Here is a 15610-nt window from a genome sequence, read left to right on the forward strand (position 1 = left end):
GGTAAAAAGTACGGGTAAAAAATTATTTTGCTCTTGTGAATGTATTAATGTAAAAAGTAATGACAATTGTGTAATAATAATGAAAAAGTAAGACTAGTTTTACAGTGATATGATTATTTATAAAAATGAAACGATTATTTTTTTTATAAACAAAAATGGTAAACAGTATAATTGTATTGAGATGGATAGAGTATTAATAATTGTTTAAGGGTTGTTAGAGTGTGAGAATTATTTTTACTGCTCAATTTTGTTTGTTTAGTGTTGCAATTTGATTCTTTTTTTATTTTTTACGTGAAATATAGAAAATTATGTCGTAGTATAAAAAATAATATATTATGTTGAATATTACTTTTTATGAGATGATAAATTAGTATATATTAGAAATCTTATCAAAAGAAAAATTATGTACAAACAAACTTAATTCAACAATTTTTATTATTCTTTATTATTATTGTTTAAAATTATATTTAAAATTATTTTTACATAAAATTAACTAATTAATTAATTAATACTACTTATTTAGTCCATCAAATTTACTTTTATTTTTTTAATTCATTCGCTTAAATTTACATGTTATTAATTTTGATAAAATCATCAAATTAATATTTAATTATTATCTTTCATTCAAATTTATTTACAAAAAATATTATTATTTTTATTATATTTTTTTCATTAGTTTTTTAATTTCTAGCTAAACTTTCGAACTATTCAAACCTTTTTTTTAATCACTTTTTACTAAAAATATTAACCTTTTTTTAAATTTTTATATTGGATCCGAATATTCTAAATTTGGCTGATAAAATAAGTATTACTTTTCAAAATATTAAATTATATATATATATATATATATGTATACACTTAATTCTAATTTATTTATTTGATTGGGCCTTCTACACCATCCAACTTTGAAGACAAGGCCCACAACCACTTCTAAAACGAGGTCGTTTTGCAGAGGGAAGAAATCCAGCTTTTATAATTTCGTCAGTTCCTTCCGTTCGATCCGATTGCCTGAAGAGAATTCCACGAAATTCTTTCGATCCTGTTTTTCCTTTTTGGCATTTGCGTTGTCTGAGATCTCGCAATTCATTCAGCATCCTAATCTGCGGTGAGTGATGTTTTTGTTACCTAATCTTTACGCGAAATGTTTTGACTATGGCGATTTCGATCTGATTGAATTCTGCGCCAGGTGACGATGAGCACGGTTTTTGAAGGCTACGAAAAGCGGTACTGCGAGCTCTCTGCGGCTCTGTCGAAGAAGTGCTCCGCGGCGAGCCTATTAGATGGAGGTTAGCGTAAGCCCTAGTTTGATTTCGTCATCCAATTTTTGCTTTTAATTTGTGCGGTGATGTTGTAATCTTTGTCTGTTTCTGCATCCGTGCATAGATAATCTGCTTCCTAAAATTGAGAATATAGAAATATGGAGGCGAATATATGCGTAGAAGTAGTTGAACAGACTGACTGGTATGGCGGAAATGTTGTCATGTCATTGGTTATAGCTATAATTTAAATTCAAAATTTTCTGCGCAGAAGTTCTTGGAAAAACTTCACTCCAAGTGATGTATGATGAACACAGTCTCTTCTCAGGGATTCATTTCTAGAAGAGTTTCGAAGCTTCTTATTATGTATGATGATTACTTTCGAATGGTGTGTTTGGTTGGGGGTTTGGATTTTGAATAGTAAAATTATAAATTTGAATAGTTATTGGATGATGTAAATAAAAGTTGATGCCTGATGTTTTGATTCTAAAATTGATTTATAGCATAATATAGAAAATAAAAAATAGGATTTTTATCATGTTTAATTTGGATTTATTACATAATAATGTTTAAAGGGATAAAATTCCATTTCTACGAATTGTATGGATGAGGCCAAATGAATGGAAGATGGGAAAAACATGAACTTTAAGAACTATGAGCTTGAATGAAGTTCGACAGTGTTGTTTTTGTTTTACTTAATCTTTAACATCTTGATATTCGACCTTTCGCTTCTTTTCGACCAAATAGTGTTCTCCCTTTCTTTTTACCTTTTAAAAAAAATATATAATAGGTCTAGTTTTGTATAATGGCTTTCACTTCCTTTTGTTTCTGACTTTCTGTGAATGTATTGTTAAATTTTATTTGGCTAAAAGGTATGTGTTATCTCTCGGATATGTTCGTCGTTTTGTTGTTTAAATTTATGCGCTTGCTTCATTTTAATGCATACTTGATTGGCCATTTTACATGGATTGTCGTGCTTCTGTGTTTGTTCATTTTATCTTTGTTTTTCTTCATTTTGTGTTTGGTTTGATTTCTTAGTACAATTTTGTTTGTGTTGGTGCGGATAATTGCATGAAATATCAAAATTTATTTATTTGCAGAACAAAAGAAGCAAAAAATTTCAGAAATCAGATCTGGGCTGGACGAGGCAGATGAGTTGGTATATACATAGATCAGTCCACTTGGCACGATTAAATTATTTTTCACCATTGTATGTTTCTGTTTTGGAAACTGAACTGATAATGCAACAGATTCGGAAGATGGATATCGAGGCTCGTGGTTTGCAGCCTAATACTAAGGCAGTGCTTCTAGCGAAGCTGAGGGAATATAAATCTGATCTGAACAATTTGAAGAGCGAAGTAAAGCGAATCGCGTCGACAAACTTGAACCAAGCTGCTCGAGATGAGCTGCTGGAGGCAGGGATGGCTGATACATTGGCTGTATGAACAATTTTATATACCTTTTCCAATCCCTTCTAACATATCGCCACATTACCCTACTTTTTATATCTTTTCAAAATGTAGATAACAAATTAGGATAATTTTGAGATACGAGGAACTTGCTAACTTGTTTTGTGATTTTTACAGGTATCAGCCAATCAAAGGGATAGATTGTTAGTGTCGACTGAAAGACTGAATAACTCTAGTAACAGGATAAGGGAAAGCCGAAAGGTCATGCTGGAAACAGAAGAGCTCGGCGTGTCGCTGCTTCAAGATTTACATCAACAGAGACAGTCTCTCTTACACGCAAATAACACGGTACGAACTGTTTTTGGCGATTCTTAGCGTTTGGTGTTTTAAAATCTTGAAAAAAGGTTGCTTTCATTTTAATCTTTTGCGGGGGCATGCTTAATTTTAAGTATAGGATTATAGTGATGAAATGTTTAAATTACGCCCATGGATTATTATATATGATTATTGTCTTTACATTTAATTTATAAGATAGTTGATTTTAGATTCGTTATTCTTGGAAAATAAATTACACTTTGAACATAAATATTAATTTGGGGGAATGACTATGATTAGCCCTAATCAGCGGATAAAATATAATTTGATAGCACATGCTAATAATTTATACAATTGTGCTAATATACCTTTTGTGTCGAGATCGTGTTTATTTATTGTATTTGTATTATATTAATGTATACCCTGTGCTGTCGGCTTATACTTAATATTCTATCGGTATATATTGTGTGTTGTCAGTACTGTGTTGACCAAATATAATCAGTACAATAACAACCTTGGTTTGATCCTATCAATTAGGAACGATTTATTATCCTTTAACTTAGCTACGAGATACGATACCTTGGATTTAATCGCTCACCAGTCTTAATAATTTCGGGTGTGTTTTTGAGTTGGGATTTGAATAGTAAAAATTTTGAATTGAAATAGTTGTATGATGTGATATAAATAGATGTTAATGTGATATTTTAAATGTAAAATTGATTTTATTATAATATAAAAAAATAAAAAATAGGTGTTTGATTTAATGTTTTTGGGGAAAAACAAAAATTGATGAATAGTAGTAATTTGTTGATATTCTTGAAACGATCGCACTCTTAACTATTGTTGTCATTCATTTGCTGAATTTCTTGTTTGGCATATGAAATTTGTTTCCCGACAATTTATGTAAAGGCGAGACGGTGATGTAGAACATGTCTTATCATTCGTGTTTTTGTCATAGTTGTTCGGTGTGGACGACAACGTTGGCAAGAGCAAGAGGATCATAAACAACATATCGAGTAGGATGAATCGAAACAAGTGGATCATTATCGCGATAGTTACCGTGCTGGTTATCGCAATCGCCGTCGTCTTGTACTTCAAGCTCTCTAAGTAAACAAAAAGAACCAACATCATATGGCTATTGAATTGTACTGAAGTTTGAAGTATTTTGTCGTTTCTAATGTTGGCTGTGATTTGTAAATTTCGAGTTTGGGATTCTGCATCTGAATGAGAACTGCATTGTTGTAATCAAATTTATTTCGAATTGGGGATTTTTGTACTTACTTTTCTGAGTACAGAAGAGGGATTTCAAACTTGATTTAGGCTCCGTTTGCATACATTTATCGATAGTATTTTTGGCCTTACTCATAAATGGTAAATTTTTTCAAAAAAAGTTTAACATTATTTTTTTCCCCCATTATTTATAACGATAATTTAACAAAAAAATATAAAGTCAAATATATAATCTCTTCGTTAGTCTGTCCACATAATTTATCTTTTTTTTAAAAAAAATATAATTATACACTTTAATCAAATTTTATATTTTATAATTTACTTAAATTTAATTAATTATTTTAATTTTAATAATATTTATTTTTATTAATATACTTTTTAATTATTTATGAATTACTCTCTCCGTCTCATATCTATTTATCCATTTAATTTTTGCAATTTCTGTTATTAAGTATTATATGATATAAAGATAATGACATTTGTGTAATATATTATAAATTGAAAGAGTATTTATAATATTAGGTAGATACTACTGTTATGAGATATAACAAAAATGAAATATAATTTAAGCAGGAGTATTTTTCTTATAAAAATATTTGCTAATCTACAATACCATTTATAAATATAAAATGTAACAAAATTAACAAAAATGGGGATGTAGCTCAAATGGTAGAGCGCTCGCTTTGCATGCGAGAGGCACGGGGTTCGATCCCCCGCATCTCCACCAATTTTTGGTTTTTTTTTTTTTCAAGTGGGTCGATGTTACTGTGAGGCTCAATTATTTTGGGCTCGGTTTACTTAAATTGGCTTGGGCCTATTATAATACTATTAATATGACTATTAAATTAGTTTGAGCTGAAAACAAATGTAGGCCTTAAGTAAATAGTTTTGGGCCTATCATTAGTATTAGTTTGACTACTAAATTATTTTGGGCCTATGACTATTATTAATTGGACTATTATTATTTTGATTATGGCTCTTCTATATTATAAATTTGATTAAGCTAAAAATGGGCCTGTTCTTGAATCTTTTTAATATTATATATTTTTTAAATATATATGTACAAAAATATGAATGATATGATCTGAAAATCTAAAATTAGAGGGTTTATTTATTATTTTTTTTCAACAGAAATATGAATTGTATGACCTGCCTGTACTTGAATCTTTTTAATACTATATGTTTTTTAAATATATGTGCACAAAAATATGAATGATATGATTGAAAATCTAAAATTATAATATTTTTTTCTTTTTTTGTGCAACAGAAATATGAATTATATGACCTGAAAAAACGGAAGGGAACATCAGCAGCATAACACATACTGACAATACAAATAACAAATAACAAAATGCCCATATAAAACATAAAACAAATACAAAACATAAATTAACAACGAGCGACAAGTTGGTCGTGCGCTCATTAGAACTAATCAACATTTTTGTAAAATATCTTCAACATAAAACAGTCGAAAAACATCGACTAGAAACTATCGGAGTCAAACCTCACCCAAAGATCTAAGCATTGCACATATGAAAAACGATTCGGGCGTATAAACTATTCAGTATCTTTCAAACAAAATATCACATTCAAATACTATTTCCGTCCGGCTCTAAGGGCCTCATTTACTTTTTGCGTGTTGATCTTTGAATAGTAATTATTATATCAAAACTTAGTACAAATTAAAAAAAAAATTGCAAAAATACTTCAATTAGTGTCGTATAATACTAATAGAAGGACATTTGTAAAAAAAAATTATCAAATATAATGATATTTTTAATGTTAAGTACAATGACGCAAAAGGTAAATGTTACCCTTAGAGGCAGACGGAGGAAATACTATTTACCAAAGAATAACCAAATAAGAAACTTCGAACAATCAATCAATCTAAAAGATTATCACACATCCTCTAAACCATCCAAGATCAAACTTATATTTCACCGTTATGTTACAGTTCGTGGAATATTTATTCAACCATATTCGACAAAAAACAAAAAAAAAAAAAAAAAAAATCACCTTTTAACATAACAGATCAAGGAGAGACAGATTGCTCACCAAATATATATATACCATTTTTCATTTCGAAGAATTGGGAGGATCTTCCTCGGCATTCTCCTCCTCCAACGTGGCACAGGGCGAGTTTTCAGCTGTCACCGAACCTGTATTTTCATGATCTTGGTTGCCAAACAGATACGACAATGACAAAGGGTTATAAGTAGAGCTTGCCTTCTTAAAGCCTTGTATAGCTCTAATTGCCGCGAGTGTACTTTTGTATATATCTAAAGTTTCTTCCCCGAGAGGTAATGCTGATTTCCGAGGAGAAGTAGCATTTGCTTTTGCAGCCTGGATTTGATTCGATTCAACAACCTCTGCTTCCATCGGAAATAAAACCTCAAGATTTGCCTCACACTCGCGGACTAATCGAGTCAGAGGTTCGGTCGTGAAGAAGGGCTGGTGAACGGCGAGCTGAGTATATGGTAGACTCAGCAATTTGCCGGTTCTCTTGTCGTATTTCTTCAAAATTTTGATAAGACCTGATAAATGAGTGAAGATAAAGTTCTGTTTCAAGAATATGATCGTAAGTAACGAATAAGATTTATGGAAGAACTCGGTTGGTGAGGAAATTACCTGCAAAGTTGAGGGAGCTGTAATTTTTTAGGAGGACCATCTCGCCATGAATCGAAACGAAATCCTTACGTATCTCCATCATCTCTTCGCTAAACTCGGTTTCGGATGTGAAAATTCCATTGGAACTTCCTTTTGCCTTCACTTGCTCGATCCTTTCTTTAAGTGTCTGGCGAATAACAAATGAGATGCTCAATTACAACCAAGAAAAATTCCCGTGTGCACAGCTCTGTTCTCTTCGATTTTTTCTCAAATTTGTACTTATTTTACTGTGGAAGATCGGTGTTTTCGACAAAAACATACTCATTTTCTAATTTCTATACAAAATACCAAATCAAACAACTATTTCATCTAAAAAAAACAACGAAACCCAAACTAATGCAGCTGTTGTTTGATTGCCATTGACATAAGCAAGGTTTTAGAACAGAGACAGATCAAGAGATGATCATACATTTTGTTCATTGAATTATAACTCTGTTTTCATGTTCATCTACATCAATAAACTCTGGTAATTTCCAATTTCTGCAACTGAATACAGCCAACCGCCCCAAACTCAGAATCCTCCATGGCTGAAAATTTTAGGGAGGCAGATGATAGATACATTCTACATTACTAAAAACACTGATGAGTTCCAAGTTCCATAGGTAGCAATTTCCTCAATTTGTGTGCAATTTTTTTCCATCTAATTTGAATTTATGTGTGAACAGCTTACCCTAATTCAATTTATCAACAAAATTCACAAATTGAAGTACAAATTTCTGCTCAATTGAAGAGATCAAATCACTATTTAATCGATCAGTAAATCAAATACCAAATAACTTCAAACAATCACCACAAAGCGAAAACAACGAGGCGCCGACCGATCCACGAATAAATTCAAAATTAAGACAAAAAATTACCTGCAATCGGATGATGAATTCCTCCTCCTTATTGACGTAGAAATCATTGAACTTATCGAGCTCCTCGTTGAGAATCCCCACGAACCATTCCTCGAGCTCCGTCAATCGCCCCTCCGGCGGCAGATTCTCCTGGTCGGGGACCGGAATATTCTTAAGCAGCTTCTTCAACGGTTTGTACGACAAATACTTGTCTCTCCACTCCGGTAGGGTTTCCTCCAAGTGTATCCGGAATTCTTTCCCAAATTTCATAATTCAATCTATCCACCACCGATCGCAGAATCGGAACAACAAAAATATCCGGCAAAAGCAATGAATCCCGAGTTGATAAACAACGAAAGTGGAGAATTTGCTTTGGAATCTAATGTGTGAAAGTGGACCAGACGAGACGGGCGGCCATGGCCGATTCATCCCCACCACTGCAGGCTCTTCCTATTCAATATTATTATTATTATCTGACAACGACATCTGATGGAATAAATAAATAATTATTCAAAATAAATAAATTACAATAAATTATTTTAGATTAAATTACAACAAAATAAAATAAATCGTGATTATGTATTGGATGAAAATATGAAATCAAGGAAATAAAATTAAGGAAATGACGGGGAAACAACAAATTAAATTAAATTAAAAACCTAATAAATTAAAAAGAATATCATGTGACGTGGAATTAGGATCAGAAGGAATATATATGGAGATAAATTAAAATATTTGTAATATACTTAGGAAAATTTTCTCAAACGGGCTGACCCGGTCCAAACCCGTCCAAATTATTATTGGGCCGTTACTGTATTAGGCCTAAATAAAAGAATTAGTCCGATCCAATCCGGCCCAATTCAAATAGATGTTTTTATGGAACAATTTAAAATGTATAGTAATAAAACACAAAGAAATATTTTTTTCTTTTAATTTTTAAATGATTATTACTAAGTTTTGTTTACATATATATATATATTTGAAATTTTTATACTATTTATTTATAGTAAACTTTTCACAAACATTAAACCAAGTACAATTTATTTTCTTACTGAAAATCAAATCACTTTTTAAAAAAAAAAAAAAAATTCAAATTTTTTTCTAAATGGAGTATATATATATATATATATATATATATGCACGAATAGTTCCATCAATATTTTAAAATTAATTTAAAAAACTATTGGTCAAGGTAACATATATTCAATTATTGTGACCAAACCATTTTAATTTAGGTTAGGTAAATTTCTTAAGGGAGTTCAATAACTTTTGTTTGCAACTGAATTTGTTTACCAACTGATTCTTTTAATATTTAAAAGTTAAATCATTTTAAATATGATAATTTATATGAAAAAATTTCAAATTAAAAACAATAATTTTGAAAAATAAAATTGAGAGATTAAAAACACCAAAAGAAACGAATTTAATTTGAGGATTAAAATATTACAATTTTTTATATAAATTATATAGTAGCATATTTGTTGAATTCTATATTAAGAAAAAAAAATATCAGATTGTATAAAATATTAGCCTAATATTGAAATAATTGTATATAAAAAATATGTGTGAGTATTAAAATAATATAGTTTTAGAACAAATTCGAAATAATTAATATATTAATTATATTATTGAATGGATATTTTGTAGAGAGGGTATTGTCGTTTAGTGGTTTAAGATAAGTGTTGGCAAAATATTTTTACACGTTTCGACCGTTTAAGATTTCAATTTAAAATATGTAGTTGTGTCCCAATCTCTACCATTTAAATATATATATATATATTATATATTAAAATTGAGCTCAATTTCAATTCAATAAAAAAATCAAATCTATTCCCTCCGTCCTGAATGTATAGTCTTAGTTGTGTTGGTACGAGATTTAAAGAATATTAATGTAAAAGACATTTTTGTCCTTATGAGTGTATTAGAGTAAAAGGTAGTGACAATTGTGTAATAATAATGAAAGAGTAAGGGTAGTTATAAGTGATATGATTATTTATGGAAATAAGACTATTATTTTGGGGCAGACAAAAAATAATAAACAAGACTATTGTATTATGACAGAGGAATAAAAAAACATTTTTTATTAATCGTACATATAACTCCACTGGTACAAAATCTTTGGAATAATTTCAAAAACAAGTCTATACGGGCTCGTCCGAAGCAAAAAATATTATATTAGCATTAAGTTAGTCTGGTTCTAATAACTCATATTATAGCCCGATTTGAAGAAGTTAGTTGATCAAATAAATTGAACAGTATTGAATATTAGCCGGTTGTAGGAAGTTCTCATTGACCTCATAAATGAAATATGTGGTAATGTCTCATGTCTAAAGTTGTGCTGATGTTGTGGTGGTCAATAGGGATACGATAGAGTAATTTATGTTGCTGCCAAATTTGTAATAGTATCTTGTATTATAGTGTAGACAATTCAATTCTTGTTTTGCTATTTTATTTGTCAATTTGAGATTCTATTGAGCCTATGTTGTATTTGAAGTCTATATTTAGTGAAATTTTTGGTTTATGTGAACATAAAAAATTTATCTCAAAATGTAAATTAGATTTTTTAATTTTTTGAATTATTTGGATTAAAAATTTATTTGATGTGAGATAGAATATTGTGGTCTTTGTTTATATAGATGTTTTAAAGTATTTTTGAGTTTTTAATTGGTTTATAGAGACTCAAAATTTAATAAAAAATATTTCTTCCGTCCCGCATAATTTATTTTTATTTTTTATTTTCGTCTATCTCATATAACTTGTCATTTTTTTTAAATATAATTATACACTTTAATTACATTTTATATTTTATAATTTTTTTAATCTTAATTAAGCTATTTAGTTATCTTAATCTTAATCTATAATTATTTTTACTATACAATAATTAGTTAGTTAGACTAATGCACTTATTAATTACTTACTAATCATACTTTACATAAATTTTCGTGTTTACAGTAACACGCTCAAATTATCTAGGACGTATGGAGTAAATATTTGTTAATTTTTCATCTATAATATAGATGTTTTAAAAGTAGATATTCAAAGATGACTTAAAGGTAGATATTCAAAATCTATCCTTTTAAAAAAAAAAAAAAAAAAGAATGCAAAAAAATTCAAACTCATTACTATGTATAGTCAAGTATACTCCTTGATTCATTCCATAATGTTCTCTTATCTTCAATTTCTTTCATTTATTTAATTTTCATTGTTACTTAATTTATGTATCTTTGGTTATAAGTTAGCATTGTAATTAGAATATATGAGCAATTGTAAGTGTTGAATTATAATATAACATAAATTTAATTAAAAAATATTAAAATATGTCATGAAGATTTTAAAAAGAATCATTTTATCTATAATTTTTAATTTGCGGATTTTCTCGTCAACTCTACAGAAGTGTTAAGAATTGTCATTTCTGTTAAAAAAAAAAAGTTCATGTATTTTATCAACAAGTTTGACAGTATTTTTGTGATAATTTCTTGCAAGTAATATACACAATGAGTTACTTATTATAATCCTTTTACTAGATATGAAATCATTAATGACAATTACTTTTAAAATATATATATATATATATGGAATAATTGTGATTCAAAAATTTGAAAGAAAATCAACACCTAATTATCGAAATTTTAGTGACTGAAATGTGTTGGCATTTTTCAATTATACTTCTATGTCAGTTTGGAAGACTACTAACTGTGGTTAAAATTTTAACTTTGGTCACATATTTGAAAAACTGACGTAAAACTAATAGGCGGAGTTTACAAATAAAAGACCAAGTTTCTTCGTAATATATATTTATTTTAAATATAAAAAACAGTTAGAAAATCAAGTTTCATAGCAATTCTAAAAAACACTTTTCTTCTCTTCTCGAAGACACCGTTTCAGTTTAATTTATCTTCTTTAGGTATTCAGAAATTTATTTTTGTTTTAAATTCGCAGAGTTGCAATTCTTCTCGTAGCACGTCCAGTAAATAAATTTTTACATAATTAATATAAAAATAATTTTGTATATATATAAATTATTTATAAGAGAATTTTACTTTAAAAAATTCAAAAAATTTATTAAGATGGAAAAAAATTAAGAGCATAATGTATACCGACCAACGTTCTAGCTAGAAGCCAAATATTCCTTTAATTTTTTATTTATATTATTATTTGTTTTTATTTCCATCATAAGTTGTTGGATTTTTATGGCTAATTTTCATTTCATCTCAGAACTCAAATTTACTATTGAGGAAAACACAAAAAGGTCTGTTTGCTTTGTATATAAGATTGAATTTTATACGAGAAGCCAAGCATATTTTAATATGATAAAAAAATTTAGTTCTAATTCTTAAGTTGAAGGAAAATTCCGTCATTTTATCAGAATAATTGAACCATGTATAGAAATTATCTCACAACTAGTAAAATTGACAAAAATAATCCTCATGTGCCAACATTGCTAACGTGGCAGAATCGTGACATGTGGAAAATTGTGTCGATGACATGTAAAAAATATCTGAAAATCATTTTAGGTCCATGACTAACTTTGCATTGTATTAGTTTCATAACTAAAATTTTTTTGACATAAATGATTTTCAAATTTTGTTCACATGTCAGCAGACTGACACATCTCTGACGTACACGCAACCTCTAGTGTGCTACATTCGCAGCTCCCGGCGCTAGAGGGTCAATTGTATATATAAAAATAAAAAATAAAAATAAGTTACATGACTATTTTTATACCGGATCCAATTGTGCTATTAAAATGATAAAAAAATCAGTTACGTGACTTAAAAAAAAAAAAAAAAAAAAAGAGAATGACAATCTTTAGCTCTTTTAAATCAAATCATAAGTCATATTGAACAAGTTGTGAAATTAATTGGTAAGAACTTAAGATGATTTTAGAAATAATTAGGTAAGTATTGTTGTTTGCTTTTACGAAGGAATGAACATAAGTTGTGTTTATCGTTCCCGAAATAGTCATTTTAATATATAAAATATTATTAACATTTTATAAATTAATAATTTACATATTTATTATAAAAGTTGACAACTTTATCCGTAATTAATAACAAAAAATTATAAACCGTAAAAATTGTTCATCTCATTTAATAAATTTTATGCATAATTTCTTAAAGTGTGTTGTTGATTCCAAAATTTTGATTAGTAAAATACATTTTCTTCAACTTAATTTTAAATGTAAGAATTATTATATTTAGTTGTTTATATAATTATTTATTTTGTAAGTAAAAAAAAAATGACATTAAAAAGTTATTTAGCACAACGTTGACATCACAAAATATATATTATAGTATATGTATAAACGGGCAGTATGAGTTGTATGTTAATATAATACAAATATAATATAAATGTGTTTTTAGCTAACTTTTTTTTTACTATTTAAAGTTATTTTTCATAAAAAAAAAATATCAAATCAAATATGATTTTAAATTTTATATAACAATAGTTAACATACATGTTACAATTGATCTCATCATAAAAAATATGTTAATACACCACAATCTACATATGTTAAATAAAATAAATAATACATGCTAAAAATCTATAACAATCTATTGTATATATTATTAGTATGTACTATTAAATCTATCAATTACCATGAACAAATATAAAAAATTGTTATTATATAACTAACACATACATAAATTATATAATAATTTTTATAAACAATACTACATACAATTATATTTTTTTTGAAGATTTAGTTATTTTATATTTTTTTGTTAAGCTTGTTTCTCTAGGATTGCATTGGATCAACAAACACTAAAAATTTGAATTAAAATGAAGCTACAAACATGCTTCTCCATATACATATATATATATATATATATTATTTATTAACCACATTAAAAACAATATATATTAAATTTGTTAATAAAAAAATCTTTTTGTACAAACATTATCCAACATTGATTTGTATTTCATGAAATACCTATCATTTGAGTGAATAAATAAAAGATAGGAAAAAGTATAGATGCCTTGAAGGAACTCCACAATAATTTCTTAACAAATCATACCACTTTGTTTAGATGAGAATTTTACATAATTTTAGAAATGATAAAAAAAAATAATAATAATAATAAATAAAAAAAAAAGGAACATTCGATGTAATATTCTATAAGAAAAAAAATAAATAGTTGATGTAATTTTTATTTTAGAAAAAAAATGTAAATGAATAATAACAAAACATCCAAAAAAATTTATTATGGAAATACAACTATAATCTAACCTTTCATTTCCTTACAAAGTTACGAACTTTAAAAACAAACCCACCTATATATATATATATATATATACATACAAGTTACCCCAACCTCAATCATGCATACAAATTACACAAATCTCAATTGTCATAACCTAAAATTATACACTATATATATATATCGAACTCAATAATAATTCCACAAACAATCCATCTGGTAATCTACCTGCCCTGCTCCAAAATCCTCAAAAATCCCATAATTCGCCACGTCATCCTCTCTCCGATCGTCGTTGTCGCCTCCGCCGACGTCGAGAAGCATCCGGAGCATCGTTGATTGCCGATCCGCCGGCTGCATATTCGAACAATAAGGACCAAACCCATGGACGACACGATCATCGATCGAATTCGAGAAGCACGCCGTCGCGCGATCATTGCCGTGCATCGACGGTGGCGGCGGCTGACGGCTGCTCTGTTTCAGACACGATATATGGACTTTCTTACCTCCTGAACTCTTCTTGAACACTCTGCATATCACCCATTCCTTCTGCAAATTAAAATCGTAAGAAAATTTCGACGACAACGTTAATCGAAAAACGATCGATTAATTACGATATGAAAAAAACATAAACGGCTACCTTGGCGGGATTTTGAATCGAATATCGAATCGAATAATTTCCTTCGAATCGATACTCATGCATTACCCAATTAGTCTTGGCCCCTTTAGGAGCTCTCCCTTTGTAAAAAACAAGAGTCTTTTTCATTCCGACAAGAACTTTGTCCTGAAAAATCTCCTTATCTTTTCCGGTGGCTTTCCAATAACCGGCCGCCGTCGCCCGGTTCGTCCTGGACCCGGTCGGATACTTCCGGTCCTTCAAGCAGAAGAAGTACCACTCCTTCTCTCCCATACTCGCCTTCCCTAAACATTAGAAAATACAGTTTTTTTGTTGTTCAGACATTTCGTCGAACAGGTTGTCTGCGTTATTACAACGATAATACTTACAGGGCAGTTCCCAGGGCTCGACCTTGTTCAAATCGACGTCGCCGATGACTTTGGTGGTGAAGGAGGTGTCGAGGACTTTTTGGGACAAGTAGTGAGTTATGAGCTCCTCGTCGGTCGGGTGGAATCGGAAACCTGGCGGCAGATCGGTCGGATCGTCGTTGGTTGCTGTAATGGAATTATCGGAGGGGAGATTGTCCATGAAAGGGAGGGGATTTTGGGGGGTTATGGGGGTGGGTGGAATCATGAAAGATTGCTGTAATTAAATCATAGTCGTGTGTATTTAAAAAGGGAGGAGAAGAAGAGATAGGGAGGAAGAAATTTGGGAAGCTAGGTAGGATACGAGGATCGGTGGAAAAATTAAGGTCTCATTTATATGTGAATGTGAAGTGTCTTGAGGAAGAACACAGAGAGACATTCGTACAACGTTTGTATGTAATTATAATTATAATAATAATAATAATATAAAATTATATTAGAAAATATAATATATTGTTCTTTATTCAATATTTCTTTTAAAAATGTATGTACATATATTTTTAAAAAAAATATCAATATATATTATATATTCATTATTTTAATTATATTTTTATTTTTACTATTTTTTTAATAAAATATATTTTTTAATCTATGTTCTGAAACCAACAACTAAATATAATTGAGAGATTGAGTACTATATAATGAGTTTATTTAGT

The 15610-nt window shown here is 29.1% G+C and overlaps 3 protein-coding genes and 1 non-coding gene across 5 annotated transcripts; 2 read left to right on the forward strand and 2 right to left on the reverse strand.

Annotated features, from left to right (window-relative positions):
• The first annotated feature begins 956 nt into the window (after window positions 1-956).
• LOC127242446 (vesicle transport v-SNARE 11-like) lies at window positions 957-4295 on the forward strand. Its single transcript, XM_051261992.1, has 6 exons — window positions 957-1105; window positions 1187-1286; window positions 2357-2415; window positions 2507-2695; window positions 2843-3013; window positions 3939-4295. The coding sequence occupies exons 2-6, from the start codon at window positions 1193-1195 to the stop codon at window positions 4089-4091; spliced, it is 666 nt and encodes a 221-aa protein (XP_051117949.1). The 5' UTR covers window positions 957-1105; window positions 1187-1192; the 3' UTR covers window positions 4092-4295.
• Window positions 4296-4861: 566 nt separating this feature from the next.
• On the forward strand, window positions 4862-4934 carry TRNAA-UGC (transfer RNA alanine (anticodon UGC)). Its single transcript has one exon. It is a non-coding gene; the product is annotated as a tRNA-Ala (tRNA).
• Window positions 4935-6115: 1181 nt separating this feature from the next.
• LOC127242300 (SPX domain-containing protein 4) lies at window positions 6116-8162 on the reverse strand. Its single transcript, XM_051261784.1, has 3 exons — window positions 7735-8162; window positions 6839-7004; window positions 6116-6744 (listed from the first exon to the last, which is right to left on the reverse strand). Exons 1-3 carry the CDS (start codon window positions 7981-7983, stop codon window positions 6287-6289), a joined length of 873 nt encoding a protein of 290 aa, XP_051117741.1. The 5' UTR covers window positions 7984-8162; the 3' UTR covers window positions 6116-6286.
• Window positions 8163-13869: 5707 nt separating this feature from the next.
• Window positions 13870-15281, reverse strand: LOC127242301 (NAC domain-containing protein 92-like). 2 transcript variants are annotated; one of them, XM_051261786.1, is made up of 3 exons: window positions 14919-15281; window positions 14554-14834; window positions 13870-14459 (listed from the first exon to the last, which is right to left on the reverse strand). In XM_051261786.1, the coding sequence occupies exons 1-3, from the start codon at window positions 15160-15162 to the stop codon at window positions 14106-14108; spliced, it is 879 nt and encodes a 292-aa protein (XP_051117743.1). In that variant the 5' UTR covers window positions 15163-15281; the 3' UTR covers window positions 13870-14105. The 2 variants fall into 2 exon arrangements, with proteins under 2 accessions (XP_051117743.1, XP_051117742.1); XM_051261785.1 differs by having other exon boundaries at window positions 13876-14462; window positions 14919-15278.
• Window positions 15282-15610: the final 329 nt, after the last annotated feature.

This window comes from Andrographis paniculata, unplaced genomic scaffold (genome assembly GCF_009805555.1).
Source record: "Andrographis paniculata isolate CXL003 unplaced genomic scaffold, ASM980555v1 Contig86END, whole genome shotgun sequence".
Taxonomy (NCBI): Eukaryota; Viridiplantae; Streptophyta; class Magnoliopsida; order Lamiales; family Acanthaceae; genus Andrographis; species Andrographis paniculata.